General features: G+C 34.8%; 1 protein-coding gene across 1 annotated transcript in view; it reads right to left on the bottom strand.

Annotated features, from left to right (window-relative positions):
- The window catches only part of PGR (progesterone receptor), a 99,239-nt gene that overhangs the window by 4,650 nt on the left and 72,199 nt on the right, over window positions 1–22,390 (bottom strand). Inside the window, exons 6-7 of the mRNA XM_024760349.1 lie at window positions 13,595–13,739; window positions 11,977–12,107 (exon numbers count right to left, since the gene is read on the bottom strand). Of these exons, the coding sequence (XP_024616117.1) occupies window positions 11,977–12,107; window positions 13,595–13,739 (276 nt within the window). The remainder of the gene's footprint in view (window positions 1–11,976; window positions 12,108–13,594; window positions 13,740–22,390) is intronic.

Below are 22,390 nucleotides of genomic sequence, written 5' to 3'. Positions count from 1 at the left end.
CAAAGCCCTCAGTCTATCCATCTAAATGTTTAGGACCAGACTTGAACCAATTATCCTCTTTACAAGAGAAGCGGGCCTAATTCCACACTGCCTCATTCTTTTAGTATCAACACTAACAACATGCTCCTAGGATATGATAATCTAATCACTAGGCTCTCATCCTATGCTCCTGGGATATCTCTGAAAATTATCCTCCTCTCCTACTCTCTTCCCTAGATTTCAGATCTATGATGAACCAGCTCTCCAAAAAATTTCTATTTCCTTTGAGGTCTTTACATTAATTCATTGTTTTCTTAATTATTACACCCAGCATTACATGATTGGAGAATTTTCTCTCAGATTCTTATTGATTCCACATGTGGGTTTTTAGGATTTCTTGTAAATATATTAGTGGTAAGTGGGAGAGAGTGAGTGAAGGGCAGTTAGCCAGATGCTATTTTAGATAAGAATACTTTAAAAAAAGAATCCTTTTTTTTGGTTTAGCTAATTTAAAAATAACGTGTATTCATTGGAAAAATTTTAGAAAATACAGAAAATACATGGAAAATTACAAGTCACCTGAGATCCTACAATCCAATATTTCAAGACATTTCCTAATATTATATTGAGAACATTTACTTATATCATTCAAAATTCTTCAAAAATGAATGTTTTAATTCACACATAAAATTTCATATCACAAAAATGTGTAGGACATACAATTTATTTAATTGTTTTATCATTTGACATTTGGAATATTTTACTAATCTAAACAATACTTATGATGAATGTCTTATTTTTTATGGATATATTCTTAGAAGTAGAATTATTAGAGTAAAAGGTATTACCTGTCTTAACACAGATAATATACATTTCTAAACTACTTCTTACTAGTTAACTGTTGTGTGCTTTGTACTGAGTATTTTCATTTTAGGTAATCTTTGCTTTTTATAGAGAAAAATAAAATACCATCTCATTTTCACTTCTCTAATTATTAGTGAGGTTGAACAATTTTCTTAAGCTTTTTAGTGACTTTTTTTCTGTTTTGTATTTGTTTATAGTGATCTAAGCTGTATTTTAAATATTCTTCTCAGTCTGTGGTTTAAAGCCTAGTTTTAAAATATTTAATCAGTTTTGTAACTTTATTAGGGCAAAAAGTACTGCCCAGGCAATCCAAATTTTGCCATGCTCCAGGCAAACACTTTCAATTACTTCAACTATTTCTTTTGATCTTTCCTTCCATAGCTTTAAATAACATCCATATAAAGCTGATCCTTGAGTTTTTATTTATTTTTTTTTAATTTTTTTTTATTTTTGCGGTACGCGGGCCTCTCACTGTTGTGGCCTCTCCCATTGCAGAGCACTCCGGACGCGCAGGCTCAGCGGCCATGGCTCACAGGCACAGCTGCTCCGCGGCATGTGGGATCCTCCCAGACCGGGGCACGAACCCAAGTCCCCTGCATCGGCAGGCGGACTCTCAACCACTGCGCCACCAGGGAAGCCCTGAGTTTTTATTTTTAACTTTTGACTTTCCAGTATGGAAAATGGGGCTGTAGTTCTATTTCCATATTCCAGATCTACTATTACCCCCACACTCACACATGTAGAACTTCCTATTCCTCCTCTTCCTAATATCATTTTCCTAATATTGGTTAGATCAATATTCAGTGTTTACTACTTTAGCTATGCAAAATACTACTACAGTCAAGTCATATAGCATTTACTATGATTTCTTTTCTTTTCTAATATAATATTTTGTTTTACTGAGAGTAAGTAACCATATTGATGGGTGTGAAGTGGTATCTAATTGTGTTTTTTTATTTGTGTTTCTCTAATGACTAGTGATGCTGAGCATTTTAATGGCTGTTTATAAACCTTCTTTTGAGAAATGTCCATCAAGATCTTTATTTATTTTTAAATTGGTTTATTTTTTTATTGTTGAATTGTAGAGGTTCTTTATGTCATCTGGATATTAATACTTTTACCTTAGCAGATATATGATTTTCAATATTTTCACCAATTCAATGGATTGCCTTTTCTTTGTGTTGTGTCCTTTGATAAACAGAGGTTCTAAATTTTGATAAAGTCTATTTATCTTTTTCTTTTGTTGCCTGTGTTTTGGGTGTTATATCCAAGAAATCACTGCAAAATCCAATGTCACAAAACTTTCCCTCTATGTTTTCTTCCAAGGGTTTCATAGTTTTAGCTCTTAGATTTAGTTCTTTGATTTATTTCAAGTTAATTAAAATTTTTGTGGAAATATAGTTGATGTACAATATGTTAATTTCAGGTGTACTACATAATGATTTGACATTTGCATACATTATGAAATGATCACCACCATCAGTATAGAAAACATCTGTCCCCATACAAAGTTATTACTTACAAAGTTATTATATTACTGGCAATATTGCTTATGCTGTATATTACACGCCCTGGCTTATTTATTTTGTAATTGGATGTTTGTACCTCTTAATCCCCTTCACCTATTTTGCTCCCTATTCCCTCCCCTCTGGCAACCACCTATTTGTTCTCAGTATCTATGAGTCTGTTTTCATTTTGTTTTGTTTGTTTTGTTTTTTAGATTCCACATGTAAGTGAGATCACATAATATTTGTCTTTCTCTGAATTATTTCACTTAGCACAATACCCTCTAGATCCATCCATGTCGCTGCAAATGGCAAGATTTCTTCTTTATGGCCGAGTAATATTCCATTATATATTTCCCTATATATATATATATATATATTTTATATATAATTATGGACATATATATATGGACACTTAGATTGCTTCCATATCTTAGCTATTATAAATAGTGCTGCAATGAACAGTGGTATGCATATATCTTTTCAAATTAGTGTTTTTGTTTTCTTCAGGTATATACCCAGAAGTGAAATTGCTGGACCATATGACAGTTCTATTTTTAATTTTTTGAAGAACTTACATACTATTTATCATAGTGGCTGTACCAACTTAAAATCCTACCAATGGTGCACAAGGGTTCCCTGTTCTCCACATTCTCGCCAACATTTGTTATTTGTTGCTTTTTTAATGATAAGCCATTCTGACAGGTGTGAAGTAGTATCTCATTGTGGTTTTGACTTGTATTTCCTTGATGATTAGGGACATTGAGCATCTTTTCATGTATCTGTTGGCCATCTGAATATCTTCTTTGGAAAAATGTCTCTTCAGGTCCTCTGCCCATTTTTAAATCAGGTTGTTTGTTTTTTGATATTGAGTTGTATGAGTTCTTTGTACATTTTGGATACTAACTCCTTATCAAATATAGAATTTGCAAATATCTTCTCCCATTCAGTAAGATACTTTTTCATTTTGCTGAAAGTTTCCTTCACCTTGCAAAGCTCTTTAGTTTGATGTAGTCCCATTTGTTTATTTTTGCCTTTGTTGGCCTTGCCTGAGGAGATAGATCCAAAGAATATTACTAAGACCAATGTCAAAGAGCATACTGCCAAACATAGGCAATAAAACATACTGTAGGAATTTTATGGTGTCAGTTCTTACATTTAAGTCTTTAAGCCATTTGGAATTTACTTTTGTACATGGTGTGAGAAAGTAGTCCAGTTTAATTCTTTTGCATGTAGCTGTCCACTTTTCTCAACACCATTTATTAAAGAGGCTGTATCTTCATTGTATATTCTTTCCTCCTTTGTCTTAGATTAGTTGATTTTACAAGTATGGGTTTATTTCTAGGATCTCAATTGTGTTTCATTGATCTATGTGTCTGTTTTTGTGCCAGTACCATAGTTTTGATTACTGTAGCTTTGTAGTATAGTTTGAAATCAGGGCTCTTGATAGCTCTAGCTTCATTCTTCTTTTTCAAGATTGCTTTGGCTATTCAGGGTCTTATGTGTTTCCATACAAATTTTACAATTATTTTTTCTAGTTCTGTGGAAAATGCCTGTAGTATTTTGATAGGGTTTGCATTGAATCTATAGATAGCCTTGGGCAGTATGATCATCTTAACAACATTAATTCTTCCAATCCATGAGCATGGTCTATCTTTCCATTTGTTTGTGTCATTTTCAATTTCTTTCACCAATGTCTTGCAGTTTTTCGATTACTCGTCTTTTATCTCTTTGGTTAGATTTATTCCTAGGTATTTTATTCTTTTTGATGCAATTATAAATGGAATTGTTTATTAATTTATCCTTCTGATAATTTATTATAAGTGTATGGACGTGCAACATATTTCTGTATATTAATTTTCTCTCCTACAACTTTACTGAAATCATTTATTAGTTTAAATAGTTTTTGGTAGCATCTTTAGGATTTTCTACATATAGTATCATGTCATCTGCAAACAGCGGCAGTTTTACTTCTTCTTTTTCAATATGGATGGTATTTATTGCTTTTTCTTTTCTGACACTGTGGCTAGAACTTCCAATACTATGTTGAATAAAAGTGATGAAAGTGAGCATCTTTGTCTTGTTCCTGATCTCAGAGAAAATGCTTTCAGATTTCACCACTGAGTATGACATTGGCTGAGAGTTTGTCATATATGGCCTTTATTATGTTGAGATCTGTTCCCACCACACCCATTTTGTTAAGAGTTTTTATCATAAATGGATATTGAATTTTGTCAGAAGCTTTTTCTGCATCTATTGAGATGATCATATGGATTTTATTCTTCAATTTGTTAATTTGCTTCATTATATTGATTGATTTGCAGATACTGAAGCTTCCTTGCATCCCTGGGATAAATCCCACCTCATCATGGTGCATTATCCTTTTAATGTATTATTGAATTCAGTTTGCTAATATTTTGCTGAGAGTTTTTGCATCTATGTTCATCATTGGCCTGCAATTTTCTTTTTTTGTGGTATCTTTGGTTTTGGTATCAGGGTGATGCTGGCCTCATAGAATGCTGGCCTATTTATTTTTTTTAATACTCGAGAATGATACGGGTAAAATTTGCCTGTGAAGCCATCTGGTCCTCAACTTTTGTTTGTTGGGAGTTTTTGGATTATTGATTCAATTTCATTAACGGTAATCATTCTGCCCATATTTTCTATTTCTTCCTAATTCACTCTTAGAGACTGTACATTTCTTTTTTGTTTTTGTTTTTAGGTTTTTTAAAATTTATCTTTATTTTTTTATTGGAGTATAGTTGCTTTACAATATTGTGTGTTTATACTGTACAGCAAAGTGAATCAGCTGCAGGTATACATATATCCCCACTTTTTTGGATTTCCTTCTCATTTAGGTCACCACAGAGCACTGAGTAGAGTTGCCTGTGCTATACAGTAGGTTCTCATTAGTTATCTATTTTACACATAGTATCAATAGTGTACATATGTCAATCCCAGAGATTGCACATTTCTAGCAATGTATCCATTTCTTCTAGGTTGTCCATTTTATTGGCATATTTGTACTAATTGGTACATATTGCACTAACCTCTTACAATCTTTGTATTTCTGTGGTGACAGTTGTAACTTCTTTTTCAATTCTGATTTTATTTTTATGGGCCCTCTTCCTTTTTTTCTTGGTGATTCTGGCTAAAGCTTTATTAATTTTGTTTATCTTTTTAAAGAACCAGCTTTTAGCTTAATTGATCTTTTCTACTGTTTTTTCATCTCTGTTTCATTTATTTCTGTTCTGATCTTTCTTTCTTTTCTTCTACTAAGTTTGGGTTTTGTTTGCTCTTCTTTTTCTAGTTCCTTTAGGTGTAGATTAGATTGTTCATTTGTTTTTTTTTGTTGTTGTTGTTTCTTGAGGTAGGCCTGTATTGCTATAAATTTCCCTCTTGGAACTGCTTTGGCTGTGTCCCATAGATTCCGGAACAATTTTTTTTCCATTTTCATTTGTCTCAAGGTATGTTTTTATTTTTTCACAATTTCTTCAGTGACCATTGGTTGTTTAGAAGCATATTGTTTAGACTCCCTGTAATTTTTTCCAGTTTTTTTCCTTGTAGATGATTTCTAGTCTCATACCATTGTGTTCAGAATAGACATTTAATATGATTTCATTTTTCTTAAATTTATTGAGACTTGTTTTGTGGCCTAGCATGCGATCTATCCTGGACAATGTTTCATGTGGACCTGAAAAGTATGTGTACTCTCCTGTTTTTTTAATGGAATGTTCTGTAGATATCTATTAAGTCCATCTAGTCTAATGTTTCATTTAAGGCGCATGTTTCCTATTGACTTTCTGTCTGGATTTTCTGTACATTGATGTAAGTGGGGTGTTAAAGTCCCCTAGTATTACTGTATTACCATCAATTTCTCCCTTTTTGTTTGTTTGTTGTTAGGTGGTATTTTATACCTTTTTAATGTGTGTATCCCTTAACTACTTACTGTATACAGATGATTTTATTAGTCTTTTAACTGTTTACTAGCTTTACAAGTGGTGATCTACTACCTTTACTGTATGTCTGTCTTTACTGGTAAGAATTTTCCTTTCATAGTTTCATATTTCTAGTTGTGGCCTTTCCTTTCTGCTTAGCAGAGTCTCTTTAACATTTTTTGTCAAACTGGTTTAGTGGTACTGAACTCTTCTAGTTTTTGCTTATCTGTGAAATTCTTTTTCTTTCCTTTAAATCTGAATGATGTCCTTGCTAGGTAGAGTATTCTTGGTTGTAGGATTTTTCCTTTCATCACTTTGAATGTATCATGCCACTCTCTTCTTGCTTGCAAAGTTTCTGCTGAAAAGTTAGCAGATGGTCTTAAGGAAGTTCCCTTGTACATAACTAGCTGGTTATTTTTCTTGCTGCTCTTAAGATTCTGTCTTTATCTTTAATTTTTGTCATTTTAAGTATCATGTGTCTTGGTGTGGACCTCTTTGGGTCCTTCTTATTTATAGTTTTTTCTGTGCTTCTTGGATCTGGATGTCTGTTTCCTTCCTCAGGTTAATGAATTTTTCCAGCTATTATTTCTTAAGGTCTTGACCCCTTTCTCTCTCTTCTCTCTTTCTGGGACTGTGTAATACAAATGTTAGTATGCTTGATATTGCCCCAGAGGTCTCTTAAACTATCCTCATTTTTTAAAGTTAATTTTTCTTTTTTCTGTTCAGCTTGGAGGATATACACTACTTCATCTTCCAGATCACTGATCCATTCCTCTGTATCATCTAATGTATTCTTTCTTTCTAGTGTATTTTTTAATTCAGTTATAGTATTCTTCAGCTCTGATTGGTTCATTGTATTTTTTAACTCTTTTTTGGAATTCTCACTGTGTTCATGAACATCTTTACAATCATTACCTTGAACTCTTTTTTTTTGGGGGGGGAGGGCGGGTAGATTGCTTATCTCCAATACATTTGGTTCTTTTACAGAGATTTTGTTTTGTTTTTCTGTTTGGAACATATTCCTCTTTATTCTCATTTTGCCCAACTCTCTGTGTTTGTTTCTATGTGTTATGTAGGTTGGTTACATTTCCCAATCTTGGAGAACTGGCCTTATGAATGAGACGTTCTAGGGACCCAGCAGTATGTTCCCCTCTGGCCATCAGAGCTATATTCTCTAGTATGTGGATGGTGTGTGTCCTTCTGTTGTGGTGGGACTGACAACTGTGGGTGCACTGGTAGGGAGGGCTGCTTCTCTGTGAGTCCCTGCCTCATGTGGTGGCTACAGGCCCACTGGCAGGCAGGGCTGGATCCGGGTGTAGCTGGGCAACCCAGGGTGGCTTGGGGTTGGTACCTGCTTTCTGGAGGGAAGGTAAGCCCCCTGTGCTAATCCAGAGAGAAGATTCCAAAATGATGTTTGCCAGCACCTGTGTTATCATGGTAGAATGAGCTCCCCAAAATGTCTACCACCAGCATCTTTGCTCCTAGGGGTAGTCCCAGTTGCCTTCTGCCTTCCTGGGGGGCTCTCCAAGATCAGCAAGTGGGTCCGACCCAGGCTCCTTTCAGACTACTGACATTATGCTAGGACTTGGGAGTATGTGAGATTTTGCATATGCTCTTTAAAAGCAGCACCTCTGTTTCTTATAGCTTTCCAGCTCTCTCAAATGTAAGCCCCGCTGGTTTTCAAAGCTAGATATTCTGGGGGTTCATCTTCTTGGTGCAGGACCCAGGGCTGGGGAGGCTGATATAGGACTCAGACCCCTTGCTTCTTGGGATGGACCTCTACAATTGTGATATTTCTTCTATTTGTGGGTTGCTGACCCAGGGATGTGGGTCCTGACTGTACTATGTTTCCACTTCTCCTACCTGAGTCGTTGTGCTTCATTATTTAGGCTTCCTTATTTATCTCTTTTGTTATGGAAAATCTTTTCTGATAGTCTTCAGGTTGTTCTCATAGATAGGTTCTCTGAAAATAGCTGTAATTTTGGTGTGTCTGTGGGAGGAGGTGAGTTCACGGTATTCCTACTCCATTATCTTGGCCACCTCTCTCCAAAATGACAAGTTAATTTTTGTATATAGTGTAAGGTAAGGGTACAAATTAATTTTTTTTGAATGAAATTTTCCATATACCATTTGCTGAAAAGACTGACTATTCCCTTAATGTTTACATCTTTATTTCTTTTTCTAATGTTTTGCTATTCTCTTTCTAGATTTGGGTGTTGGGCTGCCTTCTGAACTGTGATTTTTCTTTTTTTTTGTTGTTGTTTTTTTGCTCAACTTTTGAGAGGTTTTTCAACTCTGTCAGCCAATGGCAGTACTCACTTTTAAATTAAATATCAATATATATATATGTTTTTTAATTTCCAAGAGCTCTTTTCTTTCTTTGTGTTATTCCTTTTTCATGTATCCAGTCATTGTTTTATGGTTGGAATATGCTCTTTTATCTTTCTAAAGAAGGATGGCTTTTAAATTATTTTGAAGTTTTCATCTCCCTACATGGTTTCTGTTTCCTCCAAGTTTTTTTTTTTTTTTTAATTTTGTTTTTGTTTTTGATATCATCTCCCTTCCCCAAATGCCTTGTAAGGATGGCTTTTAAATTATTTTGAAGTTTTCATCTCCCTACATGGTTTCTGTTTCCTCCAAGTTTTTTTTTTTTTTTAATTTTGTCTTTGTTTTTGATATCAAATGCCTTCCCCAGATGCCTTGGTTGTTTATTTATATTCAAGAATGGAAAATGTAAAAGCTGATTGATAGTTCTGTTTGAATGGGTAGTGCTTATTGACTATTGCTTATTGTTTTCTTTCCAGCTAAACAAATTCTTTAGAGAAGAATCTTTCATTTTCCTATCTGGAGAATATAAACTTGGATGACGGTGTTCCAGAAGATAGGTGGGTTTGGAGGATAGTGTCTCAACATTTTGTATGTACTTAATTTGTTTACACTATCGAACCCCTCACCCTCATCAGTGCCTGCAGTTCACCAATCCAGCTGCCTTCTGTTATATCCACTTCAGGGAATAAACCTACAATCTCTGCCTTAGTTGCAGAAGAGCAATTGCATGGTTGGATGATATTTGGAAACAAATTTTCAACAGAATTTGGTGTTTTAAATTCTACTTGCATTCTCATTTCAAAAAACAACATCATTGTTGTCACTAATTGCAAAACATGTTAGAGGTTCAGTGATGCAAATCAAGGTGCTTTTTGACTTTTCTTACTTCAGGCTTCGAATCCACCTTCTCAGGTATGCTAAATTAGTTCTACTTGCTGGCTTGCAGAATTTTATTGCTATTGATTTTTCTTTCATTTTCTTTCCCTTTTATTTTATTTCTTTAAAAAAATCCCTTGACTAATATTTTTATGTAGTTTTATTAGGAACGATGGTAAAAGTGTGTGTTCAAACTGCCATATTTTCCTGGATATCTATTTTAACTTTTAATGGCAAATGGGAGGTTTAAATTCTTATCAAATGATTGAACTTTTTCTTTGCCAACTTTCCTATTGCATTTATTTTTTAAAAGGTATTCCTTATTTGAGATTTCTAAATCATTTATATTCCTTTTAGCTAATTTTTAACAATTAAGGTGCTTATATGTGCCATTTATTTTAGGGTACAATTTGAGCTAAATATCCAAACTAAGTTTCCCACAAATATAAAGCTACTTTTCTCAACAATATTTATTTGTTCCATGCTCAAAGATCTGTGATGTTTCCACTGCAGCAATTAAGTTCTAGTATATACTAGTCTGACTTGACTAATTCAGTGTATGTATTTCTCTTCCACACTCTATTATTTTAGCTTTCTAATTCTCTCTCTGCCCCCAGATTTTTGTAATGCTTATCTATTTTTTAAGACTTAAGGATGAATTTTCAATAACTTTGCCAAGTCTCTCCTAAAAATATCTCATTAAAATTTGTGCAAATTTTATTACACAATTATATATAATAACATATATATATTATGTATAGTATTATTCACTAAATATATGATTTTCCCTTTTCTTGAAGTTGCAAGTGGCCAAAAACCTTGCCTTCTATGGTATGTGAGTGGAAGTCATATGTATCTCCCTTCCTTCCCTTACCACTCCCTTTCCTTACCACTGCTCTAGTGATTATGGAAGCATGCGTCAAGATGTAGCCTCCATTTGCCTGGAACACCTGAGTGATGACAATGAGCCTCCCTGTTGATATGCATTGGAAATATAGTAAGAAGAATAAATACTTAATTTTTTTTTTTGATAAGCTACTGAGATTTGGGGTTGTTTGGTTCCCAGCATAATGTAGCCTAGCCATAATTACGGAATTATGTTAATGATATCAACTAATTTGGGAGATCAAGGACTATCTATGATATATCTGCTATTGGATTCATTATTGTCAAGAAAAGAATGACAGGCATTAACTGCTGTATTATTACATTTATTCCAGTTGACTCTCTTGGCCAGTCCCATATCAATTCCCTTAACCCCTTTTATGCTTTTTCATCAAATTAGGCTTGCAGGTCTATGCTCCAGATAGGGTTTCCAAGGGTGGGGGATAAGGTTATGGATCCTTAGATCCTGTATTAATCTGTATCTGTGCATAGATTTCATGAGGTAAACTTTCTTCTTAAGGGTTCAGTTTTTCTGCTTTTCCTCTTGATATGCTCCCCAGCCCCACCATTCGAGATTTATGCCATTAGAAGGAAATCTCTGCACAATCATTGATGAGAAACTATTGGCTCACTTTCTACCTAAGGCCTTAGCTTTCTGTGGTTTCCTTTCAAATCACTATGAGTGAAGGAAGGGCCAGTTCAGACATTCAAAGGCTGAGTCTACCTGTGCATGGAAATGGCACAGAAAAGGGTAAAAGTTAGAAGCAATTAAAAAAAAATTTCCCTCCCAGACCCTTGGAGATCCACTGAAGCAGAGGTGCATGTATTCTTTGTGTATTAAAGAATCAATGGATATCTACCCATCCTTCTGGTTACCAATGCTGTTCTATAGTACAATATTTCCTTTTTCTTCAGGGTATGCAACTAGGGTGCATTTTCCAGCCTCTCCTGCAGTTAAGGTGAGCCATAGAATGTGGGTGGCAGACAGTTCAAGGTCTCATCTGTAAACCTTTTCTTATGCAGTGCTCATCTTCTAGTCAGATCCAATGGAGGACTCCAAGGTGATGAAAAGGGTAGAGCCCCTGGATGTAAGGAGCCTGGGTTTTCTTGCCAACCCACTGGACTGACTGTGAGTAATAAATAAACTGCTATTGTATTATGCTACTGATCTTTGCAGTTATGTGTTATAACTGTTAGCCTATCCTGACATAAAGAGAATAGTTACAAATAAAATTGTGGGTTTTATAGAGTAAATCCTCTGTGAGGTGGGGATATAGGGAAGCATAGTTTGTGTTTATGCAATATTAATTAGTTTATAATATCTAATTGGATGGATATGAAAAAGTCAATTAATTATGTTTTACCTAAAAAGGATAGAAACTGGCTTAATTGATGGGCTATTTTAACATTAGGTGATAGGTAAAACCTGAGAAATATGAAGTAATGTTATTATAGTCTATGGATGTTTCTCTTTTGCAGTTACTATCTAAGATTCATAGCTCATGTGTAATCATATGATCATATTGTTGTTTGAAACTTTCCGAATGAATTAAAAATTAAGAAAGTAAATATCTTGTATTAAGTTACTTATGCTCACTCACTTGTATTAAGAAGTAGCAATACTTTCATACAGAGGAACTCTTCTTGGCTAACTTGAAGCTTCACAAACTCCTGTGGGATCTGCCACATGGTAAGGCATAATGAATAGAATGATGATTCCTTCATCCGCTGTCTTGCACCACACACAACACAAAAAAGAAAAAGCAACAGGAAAAGAAAAAAAACACAGAGTAGCTTAGCCAGTTTATGTAATGTATCAGAGATTATGAGATTTAGTAATTACCTGACTTATTGAAAATGACTTTTTATAAACAAACTCAATATTTGGAATTTTAAATGTCTTCTAAATTTAGTCACAATACTGGATTTTTGAAGTTAGAAAATTATATTAAATACACATTAACTAAGATTAATGCTGTTTCTCACTTTTATTATCACATTTTAAAAACCTAAACCAAGAAAGGAGAGCAAAGTTGTGGGAGTTGAAAAGAAAAAGTTGTGGTGCTGAGGAACACTCAGGAAATACTTTATTTACTGATTTTTTTCCTGTGAAAAACACAAATAAAATTTTGTGTGCAATCCAATGGGAGAGTGAATTCAATTCACAGAAATTGAATAGTATAGAATAGTTCAGTGCACTCAGTTTAGAGTATCCAGTATAAAATAGTTACACTGTGAACTATTCTAGAGGAAATGTATGGTGATATAGAAAAGACAACATTAACAAGCATTAAATAATTGACAAGACAAACACAAATTCTGAATGTTGAGGAAATTTACTTAAGGCATTTTCTCAACTCTGTACTGTTTTGTAGTATTTGTGCTAGTCAAAAAGTGAACAGGAATAGCGGGAAAAAAAACCTAGATTTTGACTCAGAAGAGCTAAGATTCTTTGGCAAATTATGCAATCTCCTCTGCTTCAGTTTCCTGGACTGTGAAATAAAGGGTGCTGATTCCTTACCAACTTCAAGGGATTGTAGGAAAAAATGGAATAAAATATATGAAAGTTACCTGTAATCTGTAAAGACTTATCCAAATATAAATTATCATGTTATATAATTCTGAGTCAGTGTGCACCATTAGGACAGTATAAATATTTTCATGAAAAGACTCTTACTCAGTTTAAGGTTACATGTAGAAAGTTAATTACAGTAATTCCAATATAATGAAGCAAATTGAATTCAATATTTATTTTTCAATGTTTTAAATAAATTACCAGTCTAAGTTTTCCTCTAGGAAGAGAGATAATATTTTTACTTTTTGAAGGTAAGTCAATACTTTCATGCAAAAATATTCCTCATTTAATTCATTATCTTCATTACTACCAATGCAAAAATTTTAATTGGATAAACTAAATATTTACTTTTGTCTTTAAGTATATTTCTTGATACATTTTTGAAGTTTAAAAAATTTTGATTTGTGACAACTATTGAAGTAAAAGAAAAAAGCTCCAAATGTCAAATCACTGATAAAATAATACAATTTTATTAATGTTGTCATTTAAAGCTATATCCTGAGGTAGTTCTAAGAAACCTTTCAGGAAAATTCTATTATTTAGGACACTAGATGGTATGATCATCTGTTGAAATGTAATTTTCAAGATTATCCTACGTATATACTTTTGATAACAATAACAACAAATATCAAGTTACTACTTACTCATTTAGTATTAGATCAGGTGCAAAATACAGCATCTGTCCACTGACATGCTTATAAGATCTCCATCCTAGTCCAAATACCATTAAGCTCATCCAAGAATACTGGATGAGAGTTATCTGGTCATCAATATGTAAGTTTCGAAAACCTACAAAATAAATTTACATATAAAATGATCACAAAAATCACTTTGTCAAAAACCTTAAAAATAAATAAAAATTTGAAAATAGATGTAAGTAGGGTAATGTAATATAATGTTTTCAATCTCAATATATTTACACAAAAAAGCAGGAAATAATAATAGAGTCCGAAACACTAAAAAGAAGAAGAGACTCTGGAATTTATTAAAATTAGTCACTGTGATTTAGCATTTCTGGGAATTCACTAATTAAATCAAACATCTATCATTCATTCACGCAACACTCATTTATTGAGAGCCAATTGTGTGCCAGGCACTGTGGTAAAATGTTGTGGTTATGAAGATGAGTAAGACACAAACGTTGCCCTTAAAACAAGCTTGCAACTCAACAGGAGAGATAAGCACATAAGTATTGCGATAGAGAAGGTAAGCGGGAATACCAGGCAAAAGGAAGATCAGGAAAATTGCCCCCAAACAGAAATAATGCCTGAACAGATTAGAGTCAGTTGGTTGAGGAATCTTAATTCTTTGGGATTTAAACATAAATTGGTTTTATTTTGTAAAACCACTGCTCTCAATTATGCTACATCTAGTTTTTCTTTAACAATCCTTAATTAAATTTTGGGTAGATTCCATAGTTTTCTGGTCACTTTTGCTTTCTGAAACTTAATCCAGGCTCATTTTAAACTCCCATATGGCTTAAGAGGTTTAGAGTCTGTGGGTATGGGTGTGTGTGTGTGTGTGTGTGTGTGTGTGTGGTGTGAATGCTCTGGTCTTTCACACCTTCACAACCTCCCTCTTTTAGACCTTTCTCTGGTGTTGGTGGCAGAGGAAGGATGGCAGGGAAAAGGCAAGTGTATCTTCACTTACACAGTCAAAGTTTTCTCTCCATCTCTTTCTAATTCTCTTTTTGCCCGCTTGGGGGAAGATGACCAGCTCAGCACTGATGGGCTTAAAGGAGGGAGGAGTAAAGGGGTGCTTGGAGGCATGGGCTGGGGTCAGATCGTTGATAGTCTTGTATTCCTATTAAGGAGCAATGGGAGTGATATAGCCTGATTTATATTATGCACAGCTCATTGGTAGCCATGTGGAGGATGGATTCGAGGGAAAGGGTCCGAGGTTAGGGAGAGAAATTGGGAGCTATGGCCAAAGTCCAGGTGAGAGATGATAAAAGCCTGAAATAAGTCAACAGGTAGGAGTAGAGAAGATAGAGTGCATCAGAGAAATGTTTAAAGAGTAAAATCAAAGAAATCTGGCAAGTGATAGTACATAGGTAGGAGAAAGAGGGAGTCAAATAGATCTTTCAGTTTTTTTACTTGAATGGTGGGTGATGATAACAGCATTACTGAGACAAAATAAAGGAGGAGAAACAGGTTAGAGAAAAAATAGTAAGTTTTGGACCTGTTTGAGGGACTGATGGAATATCCACATACATATGAATTAGAGGTATGAGGAGTTATTGGAGCAAAAGATATAAAATTTAAATTATGTGTACCTGAAACAATAAAAGTGAATGAAATATTTCATTAAAGGTATAAAGAAAAACAAGTGTATTGGTAGGAACCTCAACCACTTTCTGTACAGCTTTTTAAATAGTGTCTATTCCTTCAAAAACTCTCACTGAAGTCCACTTACAAATGGCCTATTTCAAAAGTAAAACCAAAGCAAAACTTAATTCCTTAGATCTCAAGGGCAAAATAAATTTATTTCCTGATTCAGTTAACTATCTCAAGGCAGGTAGCAGAAAAGCCTATCTATCTTCTCTCCATACGTTCTAGATAGTCCCGACTTCATGCGAATAGTAGGAAGACTGCTATTCCCTTCCTAGAAATTCTTAGTCTCAAACGAACCAAAAACAACCCTAGCACATATTCATAAATAGTGGCACCATAGCAGATATTTGCCCCTTTTTTGGGGGGAGGGTGACTTTTCAGTGTTTCACTTTCTCCCCTGCCTCCTTCTCTCCCTCCCTTTTTTCCTCTATGCAAATAGAGTTTCCCATTGATTGTAGTTTAGTGAGCGCAAGTCCCCCACTTTCCCATCAAGGAAGTTGGCTAAGGCCTCTTCCCCTGGGCTTGTGATCTAGGTTTGATCTGTGGAACACCTACTACCTGGACTTTGAAGCAAAAAATAGTAAAACAAAGATTAACATATGGTTAGGCTTTACTTGTGATGGTGGTAGTGCCTAATGACAGTGGGATCCAGTGGGGACATTTATGATTTGTTTATTGGCCCTCCAGAGATGCCTTGGTTTCTGCCTGCTTTCCAGACTTGTCCTCTAGTTTCTATTCAGTGAATCCCTGATGTCTTTTCAGAAAATTAGTTTTTTCTTTTCTTTTCTTTTTTTTTTTTGTGAAGCTCAACTTTTTTCATGGGGGGGTTGTAGTTGTTTTACAATGTTGTGTTAGTTTCTACTGTACAGCGAAGTGGAGTTCCCTGTGTGCTATACAGCAGGTTCTTATTAGTTAAGTATTTTATACATATTAGTATATATATATGTCAATCCCAATCTCCCAATTCATCCTTGTTTTGTTTTTAATAGCCAGAGGCATTTTGTTTTTGTTTTTTAAAATTAATAGAGTTGGTGCTTATTGCTTACATCCTGATTTATTCAGGTGTAGAAAGACTCCCTAAATAACTAGCCAAGAAAAATTTGGCATGCAATTTTCATAATTCTCTTTTTATTTTCATATGCCATATATACATCTTGAAGTTCATGTTTATATATTTTACCTCTCTGGTTTTTTAAAAAATTATGAGTCAGTCAATACAATAGATCTAATACAGAAATGCCACTTGTAAACTGAATATTTTATAGTAATAGTAATTAGTTCTTCCACCAAGTTTAGGATCATTTGATAACAAATAAATAAACTTTCCTAATTTTTGCAAAGCAAGACCCCCTCAAGGGAGGCACATATAGACTTGGTCTATTTTTAGTATATTATAATATAAAAGGCAAATCTTGCTGAAATAACTTAAAACTTATGAAATTACCAATATTTATAGCAGAAAGTATATTCTTTCTATTTAACAGAATGGAAAACAACTCAGAAAATAGCTTTATTTACTCCCCCTTTTAGAGGGCTTATCTGAGATAAATGTACCATGTTAAATTGACTTGAACATACTTGGTACAGAAGTGCAATTTTTTTTTTTACCATTAACTGTAATATCATTCATTACTTTATACTGAAACAAAGACGGGAACACTGAGATCAAATTCCCATTGATGATAATGATCAGGTAAACTCAGTACATTTGAGATGAGGATCAAAATGAAAACCTTCACACAGAGAAGTGATGGATGACCCGTAATTGTGTTCAACAAGTAGTAAAGAAAAATGCCCTTTCCTTTAAAGTGACTTGACTTGATAATTTCTGTCACAAGCTGTCCAATCCTTAATGCCTAAGAAAAAACTGAAAAGAAAGTGTACAGTAACACATCTATATGACCTCCTAGGTTCTCCTGGCTTAATTACAGAGTTTCAATAAAATATACAGGCTGTGCTCCTCTAAAAACTGTCTCATACTGAAATAGTTAATCTACAACAAGGGCAGAGCACTAACTACCTCAGCACCTTATGACACAAAGCATGAACTTTAAGGAACACAAAATAGCTTCAGCACAATAAATGTAATCACCAACATATGTACGATGACATTATGAATAAGGACATGATGGGTAATGATTTAAGGTAGCATAGTTCTTTCATACCAATTCCAAAATTTAAATTTCTATAAATATTCTTTAAGCACCTGTTTGGGATGAAGCATTATGTTTTCAACTCGGCATAAAGACTAGAAAGATGCTGTTTCTGCCTTTAACACTTGTAGTCTGTGAGACAGACAGATAAGTAGAACATAATTACCACTGAAGCGTGACAGTGGTGTGGTTGACAAAGGCAAGGGTGAAGCGCTGGGAGAGAAAAGGGGCCTTTGGCTTCAGTCTGGGAAGGCGCAGGAAAATCTTTCTAGGGGAAGGTTGATTAGCATCCTGAAGGCTAGTTAGGGACTAGCTGGGGAAGATGTAGGAGAAAAGAAGGGCCTCCAGGTAGGGAAAACAATATGGATGAAGAAAGGCAGGAAATGGAGCAAAGAGCTTTGTGGGAACTGAAGCTTAAGGTGCTTGAAGTGGGAGAGTGAGAGAAAATGTGCAAACTCAGGAGGCAGATCACAGAAGGGCCTGGGGTACTAAGGCTAAGAACTCTGGCTTTGTTCTGGAAAGGGAAGGGAATAACATAATTGATTATAATTGTTTTTGAAAGATGATTCTGGTGGCAGAACTGAGTATGGTTTGGGGGTAGTGTGAAACTGTGGTAATAGTGTCAGTCAGGGGTCTACGACCGAAATCTAGGAAAAAATGACGAGGACCTAAACTAGCTCAAGGCAGTAGCAGTGTAAATATCACGGATAATGAACCATATCTATAATAAGCAGAGGTGACAGAATTTGATAACTAATTAGACAGGAGGTGAAGGAGAAAAGTAAGCCAAGGATTATAATCAAGATTCTGTCTGCAGTGCCATTTCAAGATACAGAAAAAGGCCTTAGGCTCACGGAGCAGAAGGTCATATTGGCTTGGAAGTTCATTCAGGTGGAAATGTGTAATAAGCAGTAGAAATATATGGTCCAGTAGTTCCGTAGAGGGTCTGGGTTGGTACCATGTAATTAGGAGTCATCGGAATATAGTGGTAGTTGAAAACAAGGCCATGAGTGAGCACATCCAGCCTTGCAGACTGAGAAACTACTGGAATATAAGATGAAACCAGGAAATGCTAAATTCATGGTGTGAGTGGCAGAACAAATCCACAAAGGAAACAGGAGATATGTAAATTGAGAGAAACATATCTGTCTGGAAGGCAAGTGACGAACGCCAAAGGAAGAGTTCGTCAAGACATGGTTACTTTGGCAATGGCCCCAGAGGCATGTGAAACATGTTAAGGGCTGAAAGTATTCATTTGATTTGATAAGTAAAACATTTTGGTGACATTGGCAATAGAAATGTCAGTGGAATAGGATATCAGAAAAATCATTGTTTAAAGTCTTCATAAAGGTATTATCAAAGCCTGACTGTACTCTTAGAAGGCTAATCTCATTTCTTTTCTATCACTTTGTTGGGGAAAGTAATTTAATTTATTCATTTGATTTGGGGCGAGAGAAAAACATCTTTTGTCACACATGCAATGGCTATCATTGACTCAAAAGATATTTTGGCATGCTTCAAAGGCAGAAAACCAGACAAAGGACTGTCCAAGTCCTCTGATATTGATGATTGCAAGTAGTCTGGCTAGCTGAGACCAAGAAGTAAGGTATGTTTAAAAATGTCAAAGCATTGACCTGAATAGATTTTTTTCACCAACTAAATAGAAGAATCAAGACAACATTTATAAAAAGGAAATATTTCTCCCAAACCTCTCTGTCACATCAATTCTGCTACAATGTATTAATACACAGGATGAAGAATATTTAAAGATGAAATTGGACTGGGAATGAGTACTTAATGATTTAACTTCCAAAGCCTACCCTGACTCAACCCATAATGTATGCCTCTAAATTTACTTTCTGCCACTCTCCCCAATATAACTTTATTGTCAGTGGTTTCTTAATACTTGGTTGATGAAACCCCCAGGAGGCCAGTAGTGTTTGAGAAACCATATGCACAAATGTATCTTTTCTCAATCAACAGCTATTAAAAGTTTTAATTACTATGCCGTGGGGGAAGGTATGATGACATTTTTTTATGTTACTAAGGGACCTTCACACCTGAAAAGATTGAGAACCATTCTTATGCTGGTCTAATTCATTGTTTGCCAAGCATACCTCATGACTTCCTTATTTTACACCACCAGCCACACTATTCCTTCTATCCAGAATGCTTTCTTGTCTTAATCACGATTTATCAGAGTCTCATTTCTCCTTCATGGTGTACTTTAACTGAAACCTTGTCTCTGAAACTTTCTCTTGTCCCTGAAGCCAAAAATGTTCTTCTGTCCCCATTTTTAAAAATCTGTACCTTATGCCACTTTCACATACTTCTATAGTTGACCTTTGAACAACATGGGTTTGAAGTGGGTCCACTCACCCAGGATTTTTTTCAATACTACAGTACTACATGATCCTCAGTTGGCTGAATCTGTGGATGCAGAACTGGGCTCACTGTGAAGTTACATGTGGACTTTTGACTGCTCGGAGGATCAGTGTCCCTAGCTCCCACATTGTACTAGGGTCAACTGTATAGTTGTTTGGGTGTCTTATATGCTGTTGGATTGAATGTTCCTTAACAGGGGGAATATGTCTTGTTCATTTTTTAAATTTTGTAAATATTGTGTTGCTTCAAATTTCAAATAAGAAAACATTACCCACTGAAATTATAGCTAAATGTCAATGTGAAATCATTCATGTATAGGTACAATATGTCAGAGGCAATGTATCCTAAGAGACCGCTTGTAAATGTACTCTCATGAGGCTAAAGTATCTTGCAAGTCTCCATTAAATAGAAACAAAGATATCTCTGAAATACTATGGGAACAATGTTAAATACAATGCAATTATTGTAACAGGTCCAAGATAAAAGAAGAGCATAGACAAAGATGAAATGAGAATCCCTGACCAGGCAACATAAATCCTCTCAGGGACCTGAAGATACATGCCTTGAGGCCCTCATGCATGCTGTCACCTTGGTAATGATTATCATTCTGCAGCTGATCTTTTTTTCTCCTGATAAATTTTTAATATTATCTTTTTTCTTGGCAAAGTTAAAGGGCATTGGTTTATTTGGATAAACACATATAATCTACAAGTTTTAGTTCTTGAGCAAACACTTATTATATACAGTATTTTAACTTCAAATCCCTACAGGTCTGCTATTCAAATGAGCATAACCAGAGAACATATGATCCTGTGAAGAAGTGTTGTCCCTGTTTAGTTTAGGACCATGATTCCTTTCATCCAGATCTTCAAGGCAGATTGTTCTCCTTTTATGACTCAGAGGGCCTGAAATCTGATCATAAGGTGACTTCCCAACTACACTTTCCTATTGTGAAAGAATTACCTGATCCACCTACATGTTTTCCTAGCAGCATCTTTTTTTTTCACTGTAAATAAGTAAACTGACTACTAATAAGCTTCATTTAACCAAGGCCATCTTTCACAGACCAGTAACATGTGAGTGAATGGATAAAATAAGTTCCTCTTATGTACAAAACTGATGACCAGATGCTAGGATGTGCTGCACCAAAATGCATTCACACCATGCGCTCAGCCTTCTGGCTTCTCTTTCTAACACCACTGTTTAATTGTTAAGTCTTGCACACAGGAAGTATGCAATAGACACTTACTGAGTGAATCAAGTAAATAAAAACTACTCTGATTTAAAGTCAACTGACAGCTTTTGAGTAGTTAATGATATACCAGCTTACTTTATATATATATATGTGTCCTTCAGAGTCCTTTCACAGAGGTTGATATAGTCACTCTAGTTCACTGATTATTTTAATCATTCATTCGAGTTATTCCCAGAATTCAGACCATGAAAATATGGTTTGAAAGACCATGGGCCACACTATACTTTAATAATCCTAATGTTTCCCTTATTATACAGTTAGTGAAAACAGTACATGTAATACTGGTGATGCCATCATTCTTGTTTACTTACACACAAATTACATTTTGTAACATTAAAAATGTTGCCACCAAATACAATGTAAAAATTTTCTCTCACTCTTTTTGAGGGTGTGTGGGGATCAAAAATCTAGAGAGATAATAGTGTTTCAACTTAAGAAGCTCGCTTAGCTTTTTCCCAAAGTGAATAAATTATAGTTGGAATTATGACTGGTTATTTTCTAACTTTGCCAATGACAGTAGAATCTTTTTAAACAATAGAGAACGTACAAAATGCAAACAAAAGAAATATGAACTATATCAACAAACATCAAAGAAATAATCTTTTCCAAATCATAGAGAAACAGAAAAGTTTAAACACATAAACACTATATATATATATATATATTTTTTTTTTTTTTGCAGTACACGGGCTTCTCACTGTTGTGGCCTCTCGTGTTGCAGAGCACAGGCTCCAGACACGCAGGCTCAGCAGCCATGGCTCATGGGCCCAGCCACTCCGCGGCATGTGGGATCTTCCCAGACCGGGACACGAACCCGTGTCCCCTGCATCGGCAGGTGGACTCTCAACCACTGCACCACCAGGGAAGCCCCAAACACTCATATTTTTAAATAGAAAATGTTCGCCAATGTTATTGCAATATTTTAATTTAATAAAGGTCTATCAAATTTGATAACTACTTTACAGTAACTTAAAAAAAAAACATTCAGAACTTTTCTAGTGGAAAAAAATATTACCTGTCCAAGGCTTTTCAGCAAGAATGAAGCTAATAAGAACCTGGGCACTGTGATTTTTGATTTTACTTTATCTTCACTAGAATAGTGAATCTAATTAACTTTTCTCAACATGTATTTTTTAAAAGATTCAACAAACAGGAATCTATTTTTCTTTCTGTCTCATGTAACCTTGAATTTTCAATAACAATTCATCTATAGTATTTCAAACCTTTCAGGTAGAATAATAACTGAGAAATAATATTAATGCAAATTGGGAAATGAATTCTTTTTTAAAAAGACTATTAAATTTACTTGGAGAC

The sequence above is a fragment of the Neophocaena asiaeorientalis genome, unplaced genomic scaffold, assembly GCF_003031525.2.
Source record: "Neophocaena asiaeorientalis asiaeorientalis breed wild unplaced genomic scaffold, Neophocaena_asiaeorientalis_V1.1 scaffold601, whole genome shotgun sequence".
Taxonomy (NCBI): Eukaryota; Metazoa; Chordata; class Mammalia; order Artiodactyla; family Phocoenidae; genus Neophocaena; species Neophocaena asiaeorientalis.
This window is presented reverse-complemented; position numbering and strand designations above follow the sequence as displayed.